This window comes from Alosa alosa, chromosome 22 (assembly GCF_017589495.1).
Source record: "Alosa alosa isolate M-15738 ecotype Scorff River chromosome 22, AALO_Geno_1.1, whole genome shotgun sequence".
Taxonomy (NCBI): domain Eukaryota; kingdom Metazoa; phylum Chordata; class Actinopteri; order Clupeiformes; family Clupeidae; genus Alosa; species Alosa alosa.
In genome coordinates this window covers 24,834,407-24,848,289 of record NC_063210.1, presented here as the reverse complement: position 1 = coordinate 24,848,289, position 13,883 = coordinate 24,834,407, and the positions used below count along the sequence as shown (strand labels likewise).

Below are 13,883 nucleotides of genomic sequence, written 5' to 3'. Positions count from 1 at the left end.
TGAAGTTATCCTTAAACTTTATTAAGTCGCAAAGCTCCACAAAATGTGTCTCTTTGTATTGGTACTTTTATTTTGGTGTACAGGGTGGGCATTTCATCAATACAACCTAATTCTTGTGTGATGATTTCACACCATTTCATGGTTTGGTCTTGGAGTCCTATATATAATCACAGCGCAAACCAAGGCAACAGCTGCAAGCAGACAGCCAACAGAAAATGCAAGGTAGCTGTTCAGTTCATTGGCCACTGCAAAACAGAGAGCAAGATAATGTCAGTGTCAGACAAGTGCATTTTTCAGTCAGTCAGTCAAGTCAATCACAGTGAGACACTAAGATATTTATTTTGTTGAGTCAGAAAAATAGTGCACTTAAATCAGTCAATTCATTGCTCTGATTAAGTTTGGATGTCAACATGCAGTGCAAAGTTTATTACACTTAAACTTGGCACTGCATGTTTTCACAACATAGGCAAAGCAACACAGTAAGTCAACAGTTTTCAATTAAAAATAGGATGCATCAAAATGTAATGAAGTTGTTATAAATGCACTTGCAACAATTGAATTCAATCACAAAAGGTCACAATCCTGTGAACTTTCTCTTCATATTTAATTGTGTATTAATAAATAGTATGCCAATTTTGTTTAAATGTAAATAGTTTTTCATTGGATGCTTATTATAATAGTGCAAGTGAACATATCATCATGAACAAACTATTGGCTACATAGCTATTTATTGTGGCCTGTCACTATAAAGTGTTACCAACTCATCTATACCCTGCCATCTCTTCACTTGACTCTAATGTTAACATACTCAGTCACAGCCACCGTCACTGGGTTAAGATAAGTCAACAAATTGCAAGTCAAAAGTTATAAGAGGGTTTAACTGGCGCTGTGCCGGAATTTAGCCATGGACCAGGCCATTTTAATGATTATAAAATGAAAAATTGTGCATGATGACTTCAAACTTATCTGATAACTTCACTTTTCCTTGCTTTAAGCCCCGGCTTAAGTATGTATTTTTTCACAGTGTGCGTGTAATGAGCCTCGGATGGTGACACTATTGTGCTCTTATCACCCGGAGAGAAGAAATACTCTTTTCTGATTGGCTGATGGGTTGGCTATTAATTCTGAATAACAGGACACCGTTCCATATCAATGCTTATGAAAGGTAACTATGGACCCTTTCAAGAGAGTTCCATTATCAGCATCATAGTTGGCCCCACAAGACTTCCGTTTTAACATTCCATATGTTATCTTAATGCAGAGGAAGTAGATTGGGGCCCAAATAGAACGTTCAAGCATTGTTTTTGTTTACCTTGTTGAAAGGGTCCATAACAACCATAGTAGGACGACGGTTGCAGCGCTCTAGAATCTTTGGTTGCAGGCTTCAGAACAATAGAATCAACTGTAAACAAGATAACTGGGCCAACGAAAGTTGTAGCCTACAACAAGCTGTACTAGTGAGCTTCTTTTTAAACGGAACCGCGTGTTTCCTTGCTTTACAGTGGGAACCGGGTGATAAGCGGGATAACGGCCTTCGAGGTGTGTCCAGTTATACGGAATTAATGGACTCGGGCGGAGGCAACGAAGTTTTTTGCCCCTCGCCCTCGTCCATTAATTCCGTATAACAGGACACCTCGGCGGCCGTTATCCCTTACGTCATGCACTCGCTCTCTCTGGATGCCTTACCTGGGCTGTCAGCCTCTTGTCCTCGGACACGTAGGGGACCCTGGGACACAAAATGGCCAGATGTCTGGTATAGGACGTCTCTCTTACTAAGTCTGTGAGGGTGCGAGACGAAGTGGCTTGAGATCTCCATGGGGACGTCCCTCTTGTGGATCCGATGTCCTGAGCTGTAACTTATGTTGGTCGCCTCTCTCTTTCTCACCCCATGCCCCGGGATGCAGCCCTGTGCACACCTGCTATCGCTCCCGACCTCACAGAGGACTACTGAGCAGGTGATGAATACCTGAAGAATACACAGAGGGGGTCTGTAAAAGGTGCTGTATGTGGTGGGTTATTTTTTATCCATTTTTTTATTTTTTTTTTATTCATCCATTTATTTGTTTAAAACAGCAACAGAATGTCATGAAATGACCGGTGTGACATAATGTCATAATGTGTTGCTTAGATATCCACTAAAGTTAGCAAACAAACCTGTCCAATGCACACAGCTACTTAACTCATGAGTGAACTAGATGTACCGCAGAGCGGTACAAAATATTACCGCCGCCCAGTCCAGCACATTTTTTCCACAAAAATAAATCACGCTGAAAGGACTATATGATTCTAACTGTCTCACTAAATTGCATTATCCACACTCAATTCTCACTGATATCTGCTAGACAACAAGTACCAAAACATGATTAGTTCATAGATTTCACATGTAAAATTCCTTTTATACAACCCCAGCTCCATCTTGCCTGTTTATAATTCTGAGAAATTCTTGAATTGTGTGCATGTACATGTTTATGTTATGTGTGTGTGTGTGTGTGTGTGTGTGTGTGTGTGTGTGTGTGTGTGTGTGTGTGTGTGCGTGCTTGTGTGTGTGCCTGCAAGCGTACATATGTCTACTGTGTGAGTAAGTGTCATACGTATGATTACTGTGAATGTATGTGTGTGTGTGTGTGTGTGTGTATCTGTTTGTGCACATGTGTGCACATGAAATGGGTTAACATGACCCCTGGAGGCAAACATACGGAAAAAAATGGTCATCCTAGTCCCTACAGTTCTCAAGATATTCACAGAGAACTGTGTCTGTCCTACCCTCCTTTCGGGGGGTCCAGGTTATTGTGTGGCCCCCCATGAACGGAATTCCACGAAACTTGGCATGCATTCAGAGGGTGTCATAATGATCCTACACTTCCAATTTCGTGCATTTTTGACAATGTTAGGTCACAGATACCTGCGACCTCATTTTTACTTTTTTGTGTTTAACTAGGTGGCGCTATACATGAAATGAGTGGTTATGGAATGGGTTGACATGGCCCTTTGAGATCAACATACAAAAAAAAAATGGTCCTCCTAAACCCTACGGTTCTCGAGATATTCACAGAAAACTGTGTCTGCCCTACCCTCCTTTCGGGGTGTCCAGTCCAGTGGGGGGGCTACAGATCAAAACGAAAAACGATGGTTCCATGCTATCCATGTGGGGTTACATGCCCACCAAGTTTTGTGTACCCCGGTCTTTCAGTGTCCCGGGAATCATTGACGGAAAAAAAAAGAAAGAGAAAAAAATCTGACTAAACCTATATGACCGCCGCTTCGCTGCGCGGCGCTCATAATAATGGAGAACGATAGGTCAGAGGACACGGGTAGCTTTTTGCCTAAGAGTTCTAATGTTTACCTGGTCATGATGACCTAAGAACTTGAAAGCTTCCATTGCAAACTGGATCTTTGAATGATTACTGTTCATAATGATCTGGACAGTTTCATCTGCCTTACATCTGTGAAAGAGAAGCACACATATTACATACATCTTTCTGTGCAAACATCTTTCTGTGTTCAGCGCTGTCTCTATGCATGACAATGACATAAAACACTCATATCATTTAATAATTTCTGAGCTTACAAATGACCAGAGAGAACAGTCCTTCTTACCCATTTAGAATGATGGGGTAAGAAATTCTGTCGTGGGGATTATTAGTGGGTGTAGCCCTACAGGTTTCAGCAAACAGTTCAGTGTTGGGGACGTCAACGATGGACTCAATCTGCATGTACATCATCTCGCCGACATCAAACTCCAACGGGTAGGAGTTTGGATCCTTCTGCTGCGCAAAAGCCCCTGACTCATAGAACTCGAACTGGTAGGTGAACGTTCCGAAGCCCCTCTGTGTGAAGGTCACGGGGGGCCTATGGGCAATATAACCCAGGGTCACGTTCTCCCGCTTGGGATACTTGCAAAGGAACTCAATATCCACATCAGGTTCCCTAACTATGACAGCACGCGGGTCGTGGGTCGACAAAATCATATTCTTGAAGATGAGATGTGTGCCGTCATCCTAAAACAAGACAGGGAGAACAAAACAAAACAAATAAATACTGTATGACACAAACACTGCAACAGTTAGAGCCAACAAAGAGATTAATGTAAGTATGCATGGTTGTAAAAGACGATGAGTGTCTGAATATGCATGTAATGCCCCCCCCACCACCACCACCACTACCATATTTTAGATTTTAGATTATTACCTTGTTTTTCATTTATTTTTGTTTGTGATCCTATTTTCTGTTTGTTGATTTGTTTTTTTGCTGATTTTTATTGTTTATTTACTTTTATTTTTTCAATTAATTGACATTGACATAAGTCAGTGACTAGTCATGTATGTAGAAGACAATGAGTTTGTAAGTGAGTATATATGTTTGTAAGAGACGGTAGGCCCTAATTTAAATGATGGACAAACTCAAAGAGCAAAGTGTCATGTGTATGATGTAAAGTTATTGTAGCGTCGGTGGAGGTACATGTCTGAAGTTGAAAGAGTGTCTCTCAGAATGCAGTGCGAGTGCATGCTATAATGTGTAATGTCGGTTATAATAGTCGTATTTGCGTTTACCATGTTGTGTATTTGTTAGCGTGTTAGTCTCTTTGGTTGTATGTGTTTATCCCCGTGTTGATGTGTGTGGTAATCCCTTATTGTGTGTTACATGTGTGGCTGAGACTACCCCTGTGTTGCACTATGTAGTTGTCTGAGTTTATCTGTGTTTTACATTGATGCCTGTTCCAATAAATAGCTGTCCTGGCCAAAGGTGATTCTTGTCTGAGGATGAGATCGCTACACTATTGTGTGGCATGTGGAAGCATTGATCAGACAACATCATCGCTAGTGCTTTGGATGTTGCTCATAGAATTAAATTAGCGAATAGTTATGGCGTGAAAGTCATAGGATGTATGAGCAGGTATTTGTTCCTTACCTCCATCTGAGTGCCACAGCCAGTGAGAGTTATGTTGGCTAGCAGGTGAGTGCCATTTGAGGACAGAGTGCAATTAGGGTCACTCAGTTGCAGGTAATCTTCATTTAATGCAATTTTACCATTCTTGGCCAGCGCAATATGGATACTGTCCTCTAAGCAAATAATCTCCATTTCGACTGAAAATGACAGAATACATATTCACAGTCATATTCTGGACACTTAAGCATTCTAGATTCTAGACATTGTTCTAGAGATTAACTTCTTCACAAACATCTTGGTAATGGTGTCATTCAAAAGATAACACATGCACGTTTTTCATACCTGTAGATTATATCAGTTGGTTTTTGGTCTTTTTTAGTCTGACGTAAAGTCAGAAACACACACTCACACTGACTTCTTTACTTGTAGTTCTAAAAAAATATATATAACAATGTTTTGGTCAAGAGACCTTCAACAGATTATTATATTTGATTAAAAATATTACTCATTCATTCAAATAACCTAAAGACGGTATATTGACCAAAACACTGCGGGCCAGATGAAGGCTACTAACGCTTTTGCGCTCACATATTTGTTTGTTGTCCCAACGTGCGTGTAAGAACATGGCGAGGTAGGTCGCACTGAGATAAAAGCGCAGACTACCTGTTGCGGGAGCTGAGAATGGCAAATTGCGCTTTTCCATGTTATACATATGCATTTGTAGGAGAGTCAGGGGAAAGTGGGAGTTTTGTGTAAAAAGATGGGAGGAGAAGTGTAAAATGCGCCTAATTAGGTATTCCCTGTATGTACGAACACTGCCCATGACAGGGTGCGCCTGTTTTGCAGTGAAATATTTCCGCCTTGTAGAAGTAGGTGTTAATCCAAATTGCAGTTAATTGTGTTAAGAAGAGAAACTTTCAAAGACAACAGAATCGCTATTAGGAGCACCAGTTTTGAGTCTTTGTAAAAGCAACCTTAAAGCAACACCAAAGAGTTTTTTGTACCTTAAAATAATATTTCCAAGATTGTTTCAGTGGTTCATCAACTCGTAACAGGGAGAACAGCACTTCTGCATTCGCTTCACGACCCTCTATCGGCTATAACCGCACTATGCAAGTACTTTAACAGATCGGGTAGTAAATCATGCAACATACTCTACCTTGTCTATGGACATAGTTATTTGCAAAGCCGGTGCTGAATAAACAAATAGCGAGCGTGTGACACAGGAAAAGTGCTTTGGTGTTTCTTTAATTTTCGTTGGCCTTTCGAATGTCTTTCACTTTCACGTCATCCACTTAAACTTTACTAGATTTGACCAATCTTCTACAGTCTACGTGCACAAGTGAAGTAGTTTGAGTAGAACTATTGCTCTTCATTACCTTCCTGCTTGTTGACATCTTATCATAATGTATTCTTTCATAATCGCTAAACGTTTGATTCTTTTTAATGTTGTCATCAGTTAACTTCATTCAACTGCGCTTGTGATTGAAATATGCTGTTCAGTTGTGAACGTTTGCAAATTGCAGTAGGGGGCGGAGAAAGGCGCTGATTACCCGTTGAACTGCTGGTTTGATAAATACCACATAAACTGAAGAATCAAAGCGTGCGGTTTCTGCGGGTTGGCCATGCTGCTGATTAGGCTACGTTCGCAAATGTACGTACATCTGGCCCTGTGTATTTTAAAGTATAAGTATAAGTAAGTATAAGTATATATACTCTTTTGATCCCATGTGGGAAATTTGTCTCTGCATTTATCCCAATCCGTGAATTAGTGAAACACACTCAGCACACAGTGTACACTGTACACGCAGTGAGGTGAAGCACACACTAATCCCGGCGCAGTGAGCTGCCTACAACAACAGCGGCGGGGAGCAGTGAGGGGTTAGGTGTCTTGCTCAAGGGCACTTCAGCTGTGCTTACTGGTCGGGGTTCGAACCAGAAACCCTCCGGTTACAAGTCCGAAGCGCTAACCAGTAGGCCACGGCTGCCCAAATGAAGTTGTTTATTACAAGTAAAGAAGACAATGTGTAGAAGGTTTTATCTAAACCTTACATTTGCTTGGCTGTAATAGTTCATTGTAGTTCCAAAAACACAAACTTTTGTTTTACCTTTGCTGGTGTTAGTGGATGCTGCTAGAAAAAAACAAAAAAAAAACACACATCAAGAGTTAACAAAACACATTACATTTCATTCATTTCTCACAACAAATAAGAATGTTATTTACAACCATTACATAGCTTTACTATGAGATGACCTGTCATTCGAGACATTTCAAGTTCAGAGTTAATTAATTAAAACAAACAATTCAAAAGAGGGGGCCCCTAAGCAAGGCATGGCCCCAGCACTCACAGTTCACACAATGAAGTAAATGAAATTACTTCAAACTGCAAATGCTTTGGCACAATTCATACAACAAAATATGTGTAAATGTCTGCATATCATGTTGTTTGACAAGCAATTTGATTATTCACTGTTGAATAGCCTGAGGCTACCACAAAACATCTAAGCATCTACTCATTTGGAAACAACACTGCACAGTGAGTTGCTCTCACCTACACTACTGTTCCCACTGATTTCCATGTTTAACATTACATTAACAATATGACACAACATTATCTGTAGTGTTTAGTCGGGTCCCTGAAAAGAATAATGGTTGAGTTCAAACTATTCATAAGCCAACTGAGAAATTGTTTTAATTGAAGAGTGAAAAATCGCATGACTATATTTATGTACAAGTCAATTTTACCATTGTTTGGACAATGACATGTTTATTTCAAGTAATTTTCAACATCCTGCTATATTGCTCTAAAACCACTTAGAACCCTGCTACGTGGTTCTGGTGTTGGTGGCATGATTGATCCTTAACACACAATAAGCAGTGCAAATTCCTGATTAAGAGTGAAAAGAAATAGGCAGCAACTAAATAATAAAAAAAAACATAAATAATAAACAAACACAATCCCCAAGATCCAATGAGGAATCGTATAGAGACTGTGAGACTGTGACCGTTTAGTATTGATGGAAGAAGGACATAGCAGACGGTCATAAGAGGATCAAGAGGAGATGCAGTGCTAGATCATGGAGTTAAGATAGGAATGTGCAGATCCAGTAAATGTCCTGAAGAAGTCACATGTGTCTGCTGATATTCCAAATACTATACAGGATAAACCAATATGACTGATATGGTCAAATACATTTTGCTGTGTTCTCCAGTCTGCCACCCACGTATGTAAATGAGCTCAGAAGAATTCTAGACTCTTATCTTTGTTCTTTTTGGAATGTTTTGCCCATTTGATGGACAGATTTATTTGTGGATTATTTGCTGGAACGGATTTTGACAAACTGCCTTATTTGTGGATTATTAATGGACTCTAAGAAATTACCTTCAGTTTGGATTGTCGACAGAATTTGCTAAGTAAACACTGCAAACTTATTTCACCTCATCATGGTCCTGATTTTGACACATGAGGGTGACCCAGGGAACTGTTCCCAGGCTAATGCTCTGGTGTACGTTTAACTTGTAACCTGTGACAATGTGGAATCATGACTGCAATTCTGCAATTAAAAATTAGTTTTTGGCTCAGTAGTTTTAGCAGCTGCAATCAATATCTAGTGAAAACTGATTTTGTGGATTTGGGGGCCAATGGTGTAGTTGTAAGCAATCCTATTGTACAACACCAAATGCAAATAAAAACTAAATGTGATAATCTCATCCAATTCAAAATATATATTTTCCATGAAATACTCAAATTTGTCATTTTCAACATTTGAAATACTGTCTATGTCCTTTTTGCAGCTAAATGTGGGTTTACGAAATGTGTGTAGATTATCCCATTCTGTTTTATTTGTATTTTATTTCACACAATATCCCAACTTTTTCTGATTTGGGGTTATACTACCTGTAGTTGTTATGGTGGAGACTAATGGTGTAGTTGTAGGCTCTGCTGTTGAAGGAGCTACAGTAGTTGTAGGCTCTGCTGTTGTAGGAGCTGCAGTAGTTGTTATGACAGCAGCTGGTGTTGTTGTGGGGACCAATGGTGTAGTTGTAGGCTCTGCTGTTGTAAGGAGCTGCAGTAGTTGTAGGCTCTGCTGTTGTAGGAGCTGCTGTAGTTGTTATGACAGCAGCTGGTGTTGTGGTGGGGACCAATGGTGTAGTTGTAGGCTCTGCTGTTGTAGGTGCTGCAGTAGTTGTAGGCTCTGCTGTTGTAGGAGCTGCAGTAGTTGTAGGCTCTGCTGTTGTAGTTGCTGCTGTAGTTGTAGGCTTTGCTGTTGTAGGAGCTGCAGTAGTTGTAGGCTCTGCTGTTGTAGGAGCTGCTGTAGTTGTTATGACAGCAGCTGGTGTTGTGGTGGGGACCAATGGTGTAGTTGTAGGCTCTGCTGTTGTAAGGGCTGCAGTAGTTGTAGGCTCTGCTGTTGTAGGAGCTGCTGTAGTTGTTCTGTTGTAGGAGCTGCTGTAGTTGTTGTGACAGCAGCTGTTGTTGGGACCAATGGTGTAGTTGTCTGCTGTTGTAGGAGCTGCAGTAGTTGTAGGCTCTGCTGTTGTAGTTGTTGGACCAGTGGTGTAGTTGTAGGCTCTGCTGTTGTAGCTTGCTGCTGTAGTTGTGTAGTTGACTCTGCTGTTGTAGGTGCTGCTGTAGTTGTTATGACAGCAGCTGCTGTTGTAGTTGCTTGGTGTAGTTGTAGGCTCTGCTGTTGTAGGAGCTGCAGTAGTTGTAGGCTCTGCTGTTGTAGGTGCTGCTGTAGTTGTTATGTTGTAGTGGTGTTGGCTCTCTGCTGTTGTAGGACTGCAGTAGTTGTTAGGCTCTGCTGTTGTAGGGGGACTGCAGTAGTTGTAGGCTCTGCTGTTGTAGGAGCTGCTGTAGTTGTTATGACAGCAGCTGGTGTTGTGGTGGGGACCAATGCTGTTGTAGTTGTAGGCTCTGCTGTTGTAGGTGCTGCTGTAGTTGTTATGACAGCAGCTGGTGTTGTGGGGACCAATGTGGGGACCAATGCTGTTGTAGGTAGTTGTAGGCTCTGCTGTTGTAGGAGCTGCAGTAGTTGTAGGCTCTGCTGTTGTAGGAGCTGCAGTAGTTGTAGGCTCTGCTGTTGTAGGAGCTGCTGTAGTTGTTTCAGGGACTGGTGTGCTGTTGTAGTTGTAGTTGTAGGCTCTGCTGTTGTAGGAGCTGCAGTAGTTGTAGGCTCTGCTGTTGTAGGTAGCTGCTGTAGTTGTTATGACAGCAGCTGGTGTTGTGGTGGGGACCAATGGTGTAGTTGTAGGCTCTGCTGTTGTAGGTGCTGCAGTAGTTGTTATGACAGCAGCTGGTGTTGTGGTGGGGACCAATGGTGTAGTTGTAGGCTCTGCTGTTGTAGGTGCTGCTGTAGTTGTTATGACAGCTCTGGTGTTGTAGGGGGACCAATGTAGTTGTAGTTGTAGGCTCTGCTGTTGTAGGAGCTGCAGTAGTTGTAGGCTCTGCTGTTGTAGTTGCTGCTGTAGTTGTAGGCTTTGCTGTTGTAGGAGCTGCAGTAGTTGTAGGCTCTGCTGTTGTAGGAGCTGCAGTAGTTGTTAGGCTCTGCTGTTGTAGGGGACCAATTGAGTAGTTGTAGGCTCTGCTGTTGTAGGTGCTGCAGTAGTTGTTATGACAGCTTGGCTTTGGTGTTGTAGGGGGACTGGTGTAGTTGTAGGCTCTGCTGTTGTAGGTGCTGCTGTAGTTGTTATGACAGCAGCTGGTGTTGTGGTGGGGACCAATGGTGTAGTTGTAGGCTCTGCTGTTGTAGGAGCTGCAGTAGTTGTAGGCTCTGCTGTTGTAGGTGCTGCTGTAGTTGTTAGTGGTGTTGTGGTGGGGACCAATGGTGTATTTGTAGGCTCTGCTGTTGTAGGTGCTGCTGTAGTTGTTTCAGGGACAGCTGGTGTTGTGGTGGGGACCAATGGTGTAGTTGTAGGCTCTGCTGTTGTAGGTGCTGCAGTAGTTGTAGGCTCTGCTGTTGTGACAGCAGCTGGTGTTGTGGTGGGGACCAATGGTGTAGTTGTAGGCTCTGCTGTTGTAGGAGCTGCAGTAGTTGTAGGCTCTGCTGTTGTAGGAGCTGCTGTAGTTGTTATGACAGCTTGGTGTTGTGGTGGGGACCAATGGTGTAGTTGTAGGCTCTGCTGTTGTAGGTGCTGCAGTAGTTGTTATGACAGCAGCTGGTGTTGTGGTGGGGACCAATGGTGTAGTTGTAGGCTCTGCTGTTGTAGGAGCTGCAGTAGTTGTAGGCTCTGCTGTTGTAGGAGCTGCAGTAGTTGTAGGCTCTGCTGTTGTAGGAGCTGCTGTAGTTGTTCTGCTGACAGGCTGTAGTTGTTGTGAGGCTCTGCTGTTTTACCAATGGTAGTTGTAGGCTCTGCTGTTGTAGGAGCTGCTGTAGTTGTTATGACAGCAGCTGGTGTTGTGGTGGGGACCAATGGTGTAGTTGTAGGCTCTGCTGTTGTAGGTGCTGCTGTAGTTGTTATGACAGCAGCTGGTGTTGTGGTGGGGACCAATGGTGTAGTTGTAGGCTCTGCTGTTGTAGGTGCTAGTTGTAGACTCTGCTGTTGTAGTTGTTGTTATGACTCTGCTGGTTGTTGTGGTGGGGACCAATGGTGTGTAGTTGTAGTTGCTGTTGTAGGCTCTGCTGTTGTAGGCTCTGCTGCTGTGTAGTTGTATGACAGCAGCTGCTGTTGTAGGAGCTGCAGTAGTTGTAGGCTCTGCTGTTGTAGGAGCTGCAGTAGTTGTTATGACAGCAGCTGGTGTTGTGGTGGGGACCAATGGTGTAGTTGTAGGCTCTGCTGTTGTAGGAGCTGCAGTAGTTGTAGGCTCTGCTGTTGTAGGAGCTGCAGTAGTTGTAGGCTCTGCTGTTGTAGGTGCTGCTGTAGTTGTTATGACAGCAGCTGGTGTTGTGGTGGGGACCAATGGTGTAGTTGTAGGCTCTGCTGTTGTAGGTGCTGCTGTAGTTGTTATGACAGCAGCTGGTGTTGTGGTGGGGACCAATGGTGTAGTTGTAGGCTCTGCTGTTGTAGGAGCTGCAGTAGTTGTTATGGACTGCTGTTGTAGTTGCTGTAGTTGTGTTGTTAGGACACTGCAGTAGTTCTCTGCTGTTGTAGGAGCTGCAGTAGTTGTTGTGGCTCTGCTGTTGTAGGTTGTAGGCTCTGCTGTAGTTGTTATGACAGCAGCTGGTGTTGTGGTGGGGACCAATGGTGTAGTTGTAGGCTCTGCTGTTGTAGGTGCTGCTGTAGTTGTTATGCTCTGCTGTTGTGGTGAAAGGGACCAATGGTTGTTTAGTCTGCTGTTGTAGGTGCTGCTGTAGTTGTTAGGGACCAATGGTGTAGTTGTAGGCTCTGCTGTTGTAGGTGCTGCTGTAGTTGTTATGAAAGCAGCTGGTGTTGTGGTGGGGACCAATGGTGTAGTTGTAGGCTCTGCTGTTGTAGGAGCTGCAGTAGTTGTAGGCTCTGCTGTTGTAGGTGCTGCTGTAGTTGTTTCAGGGACAGCTGTTGTTGTAGTTGTAGGCTCTGCTGTTGTAGGAGCTGCAGTAGTTGTAGGCTCTGCTGTTGTAGGTGCTGCTGTAGTTGTTTCAGGGACAGCTGGTGTTGTGGTGGGGACCAATGGTGTAGTTGTAGGCTCTGCTGTTGTAGGTGCTGCTGTAGTTGTTATGACAGCAGCTGGTGTTGTGGTGGGGACCAATGGTGTAGTTGTAGGCTCTGCTGTTGTAGGAGCTGCAGTAGTTGTAGGCTCTGCTGTTGAAGGAGCTACAGTAGTTGTAGGCTCTGCTGTTGTAGGAGCTGCTGTAGTTGTTATGACAGCAGCTGGTGTTGTGCTTGTGACCAATTGTGTAGTTTTAGGCTCTGCTGTTGAAGGAGCTGCAGTAGTTGTAGGCTCTGCTGTTGTAGGAGCTGCAGTAGTTGTAGGCTCTGCTGTTGTTGTATGACAGCAGCTGCAGTGGGGACCAATGTTGTAGTTGCTCTGCTGTTGTAGGTGCTGCAGTAGTTGTTATGACAGCAGCTGGTGTTGTGGTGGGGACCAATGGTGTAGTTGTAGGCTGCTGTTGTAGTGTTGTAGGCTGTTGTGGTGCTGGAGCAATAGTTGTAGGCTCTGCTGTTGTAGGAGCTGCTGTAGTTGTTTCAGGGACAGCTGGTGTTGTGGTGGGGACCAATGGTGTAGTTGTAGGCTCTGCTGTTGTAGGTGCTGCTGTAGTTGTTATGACAGCAGCTGGTGTTGTGGTGGGGACCAATGGTGTAGTTGTAGGCTCTGCTGTTGTAGGTGCTGCTGTAGTTGTTATGAAAGCAGCTGGTGTTGTGGTGGGGACCAATGGTAGTTGTTATGGCAGCTGCTGTTGGGGACCAGGAGCTGCAGTAGTTGCTAGGCTCTGCTGTTGTAGGTGCTGCTGTAGTTGTTATGACAGCAGCTGGTGTTGTGGTGGGGACCAATGGTGTAGTTTTAGGCTCTGCTGTTGTAGGTGCTGCTGTAGTTGTTATGACAGCAGCTGGTGTTGTGGTGGGGACCAATGGTGTAGTTGTAGGCTCTGCTGTTGTAGGAGCTGCAGTAGTTGTAGGCTCTGCTGTTGTAGGAGCTGCAGTAGTTGTAGGCTCTGCTGTTGTAGGAGCTGCAGTAGTTGTAGGCTCTGCTGTTGTAGGAGCTGCTGTAGTTGTTATGACAGCAGCTGGTGTTGTGGTGGGGACCAATGGTGTAGTTGTAGGCTCTGCTGTTGTAGGTGCTGCAGTAGTTGTGTAGTTGTTGTGGTGCCAATGTAGTTGACTGCTGTTGCAGCTGGTGTTGTTGGACAGAGGGACCAATGGTGTAGTTGTAGGCTCTGCTGTTGTAGGAGCTGCAGTAGTTGTTATGCTCTGCTGTTGTAGGGGACCAATGGTGTAGTTGTAGGCTCTGCTGTTGTAGGAGCTGCAGTAGTTGTAGGACTCTGCTGTTGTAGGTGCTGCTGTAGTTGTTATGACAGCAGCTGGTGTTGTGGTGGGGACCAATGGTGTAGTTGTAGGCTCTGCTGTTGTAGGAGCT

General features: G+C 43.7%; 1 protein-coding gene and 1 long non-coding RNA gene across 3 annotated transcripts; one reads left to right on the top strand and one right to left on the bottom strand.

Annotated features, from left to right (window-relative positions):
• LOC125287760 (ZP domain-containing protein-like) lies at nucleotides 1-8,849 on the bottom strand. 2 transcript variants are annotated; one of them, XM_048233780.1, is made up of 7 exons: nucleotides 8,787-8,849; nucleotides 6,996-7,016; nucleotides 4,909-5,084; nucleotides 3,598-3,998; nucleotides 3,344-3,443; nucleotides 1,687-1,966; nucleotides 1-245 (listed from the first exon to the last, which is right to left on the bottom strand). In XM_048233780.1, exons 3-7 carry the CDS (start codon nucleotides 5,077-5,079, stop codon nucleotides 127-129), a joined length of 1,071 nt encoding a protein of 356 aa, XP_048089737.1. In that variant the 5' UTR covers nucleotides 5,080-5,084; nucleotides 6,996-7,016; nucleotides 8,787-8,849; the 3' UTR covers nucleotides 1-126. The 2 variants fall into 2 exon arrangements, with proteins under 2 accessions (XP_048089737.1, XP_048089735.1); XM_048233778.1 differs by having other exon boundaries at nucleotides 6,996-7,019; nucleotides 8,787-8,837.
• A 3,346-nt stretch (nucleotides 8,850-12,195) lies between these two features.
• On the top strand, nucleotides 12,196-12,648 carry LOC125287772. The gene is made up of 3 exons (XR_007192410.1): nucleotides 12,196-12,337; nucleotides 12,431-12,508; nucleotides 12,587-12,648. It is a non-coding gene; the product is annotated as an uncharacterized LOC125287772 (long non-coding RNA).
• The last annotated feature ends 1,235 nt before the right edge of the window (nucleotides 12,649-13,883 follow it).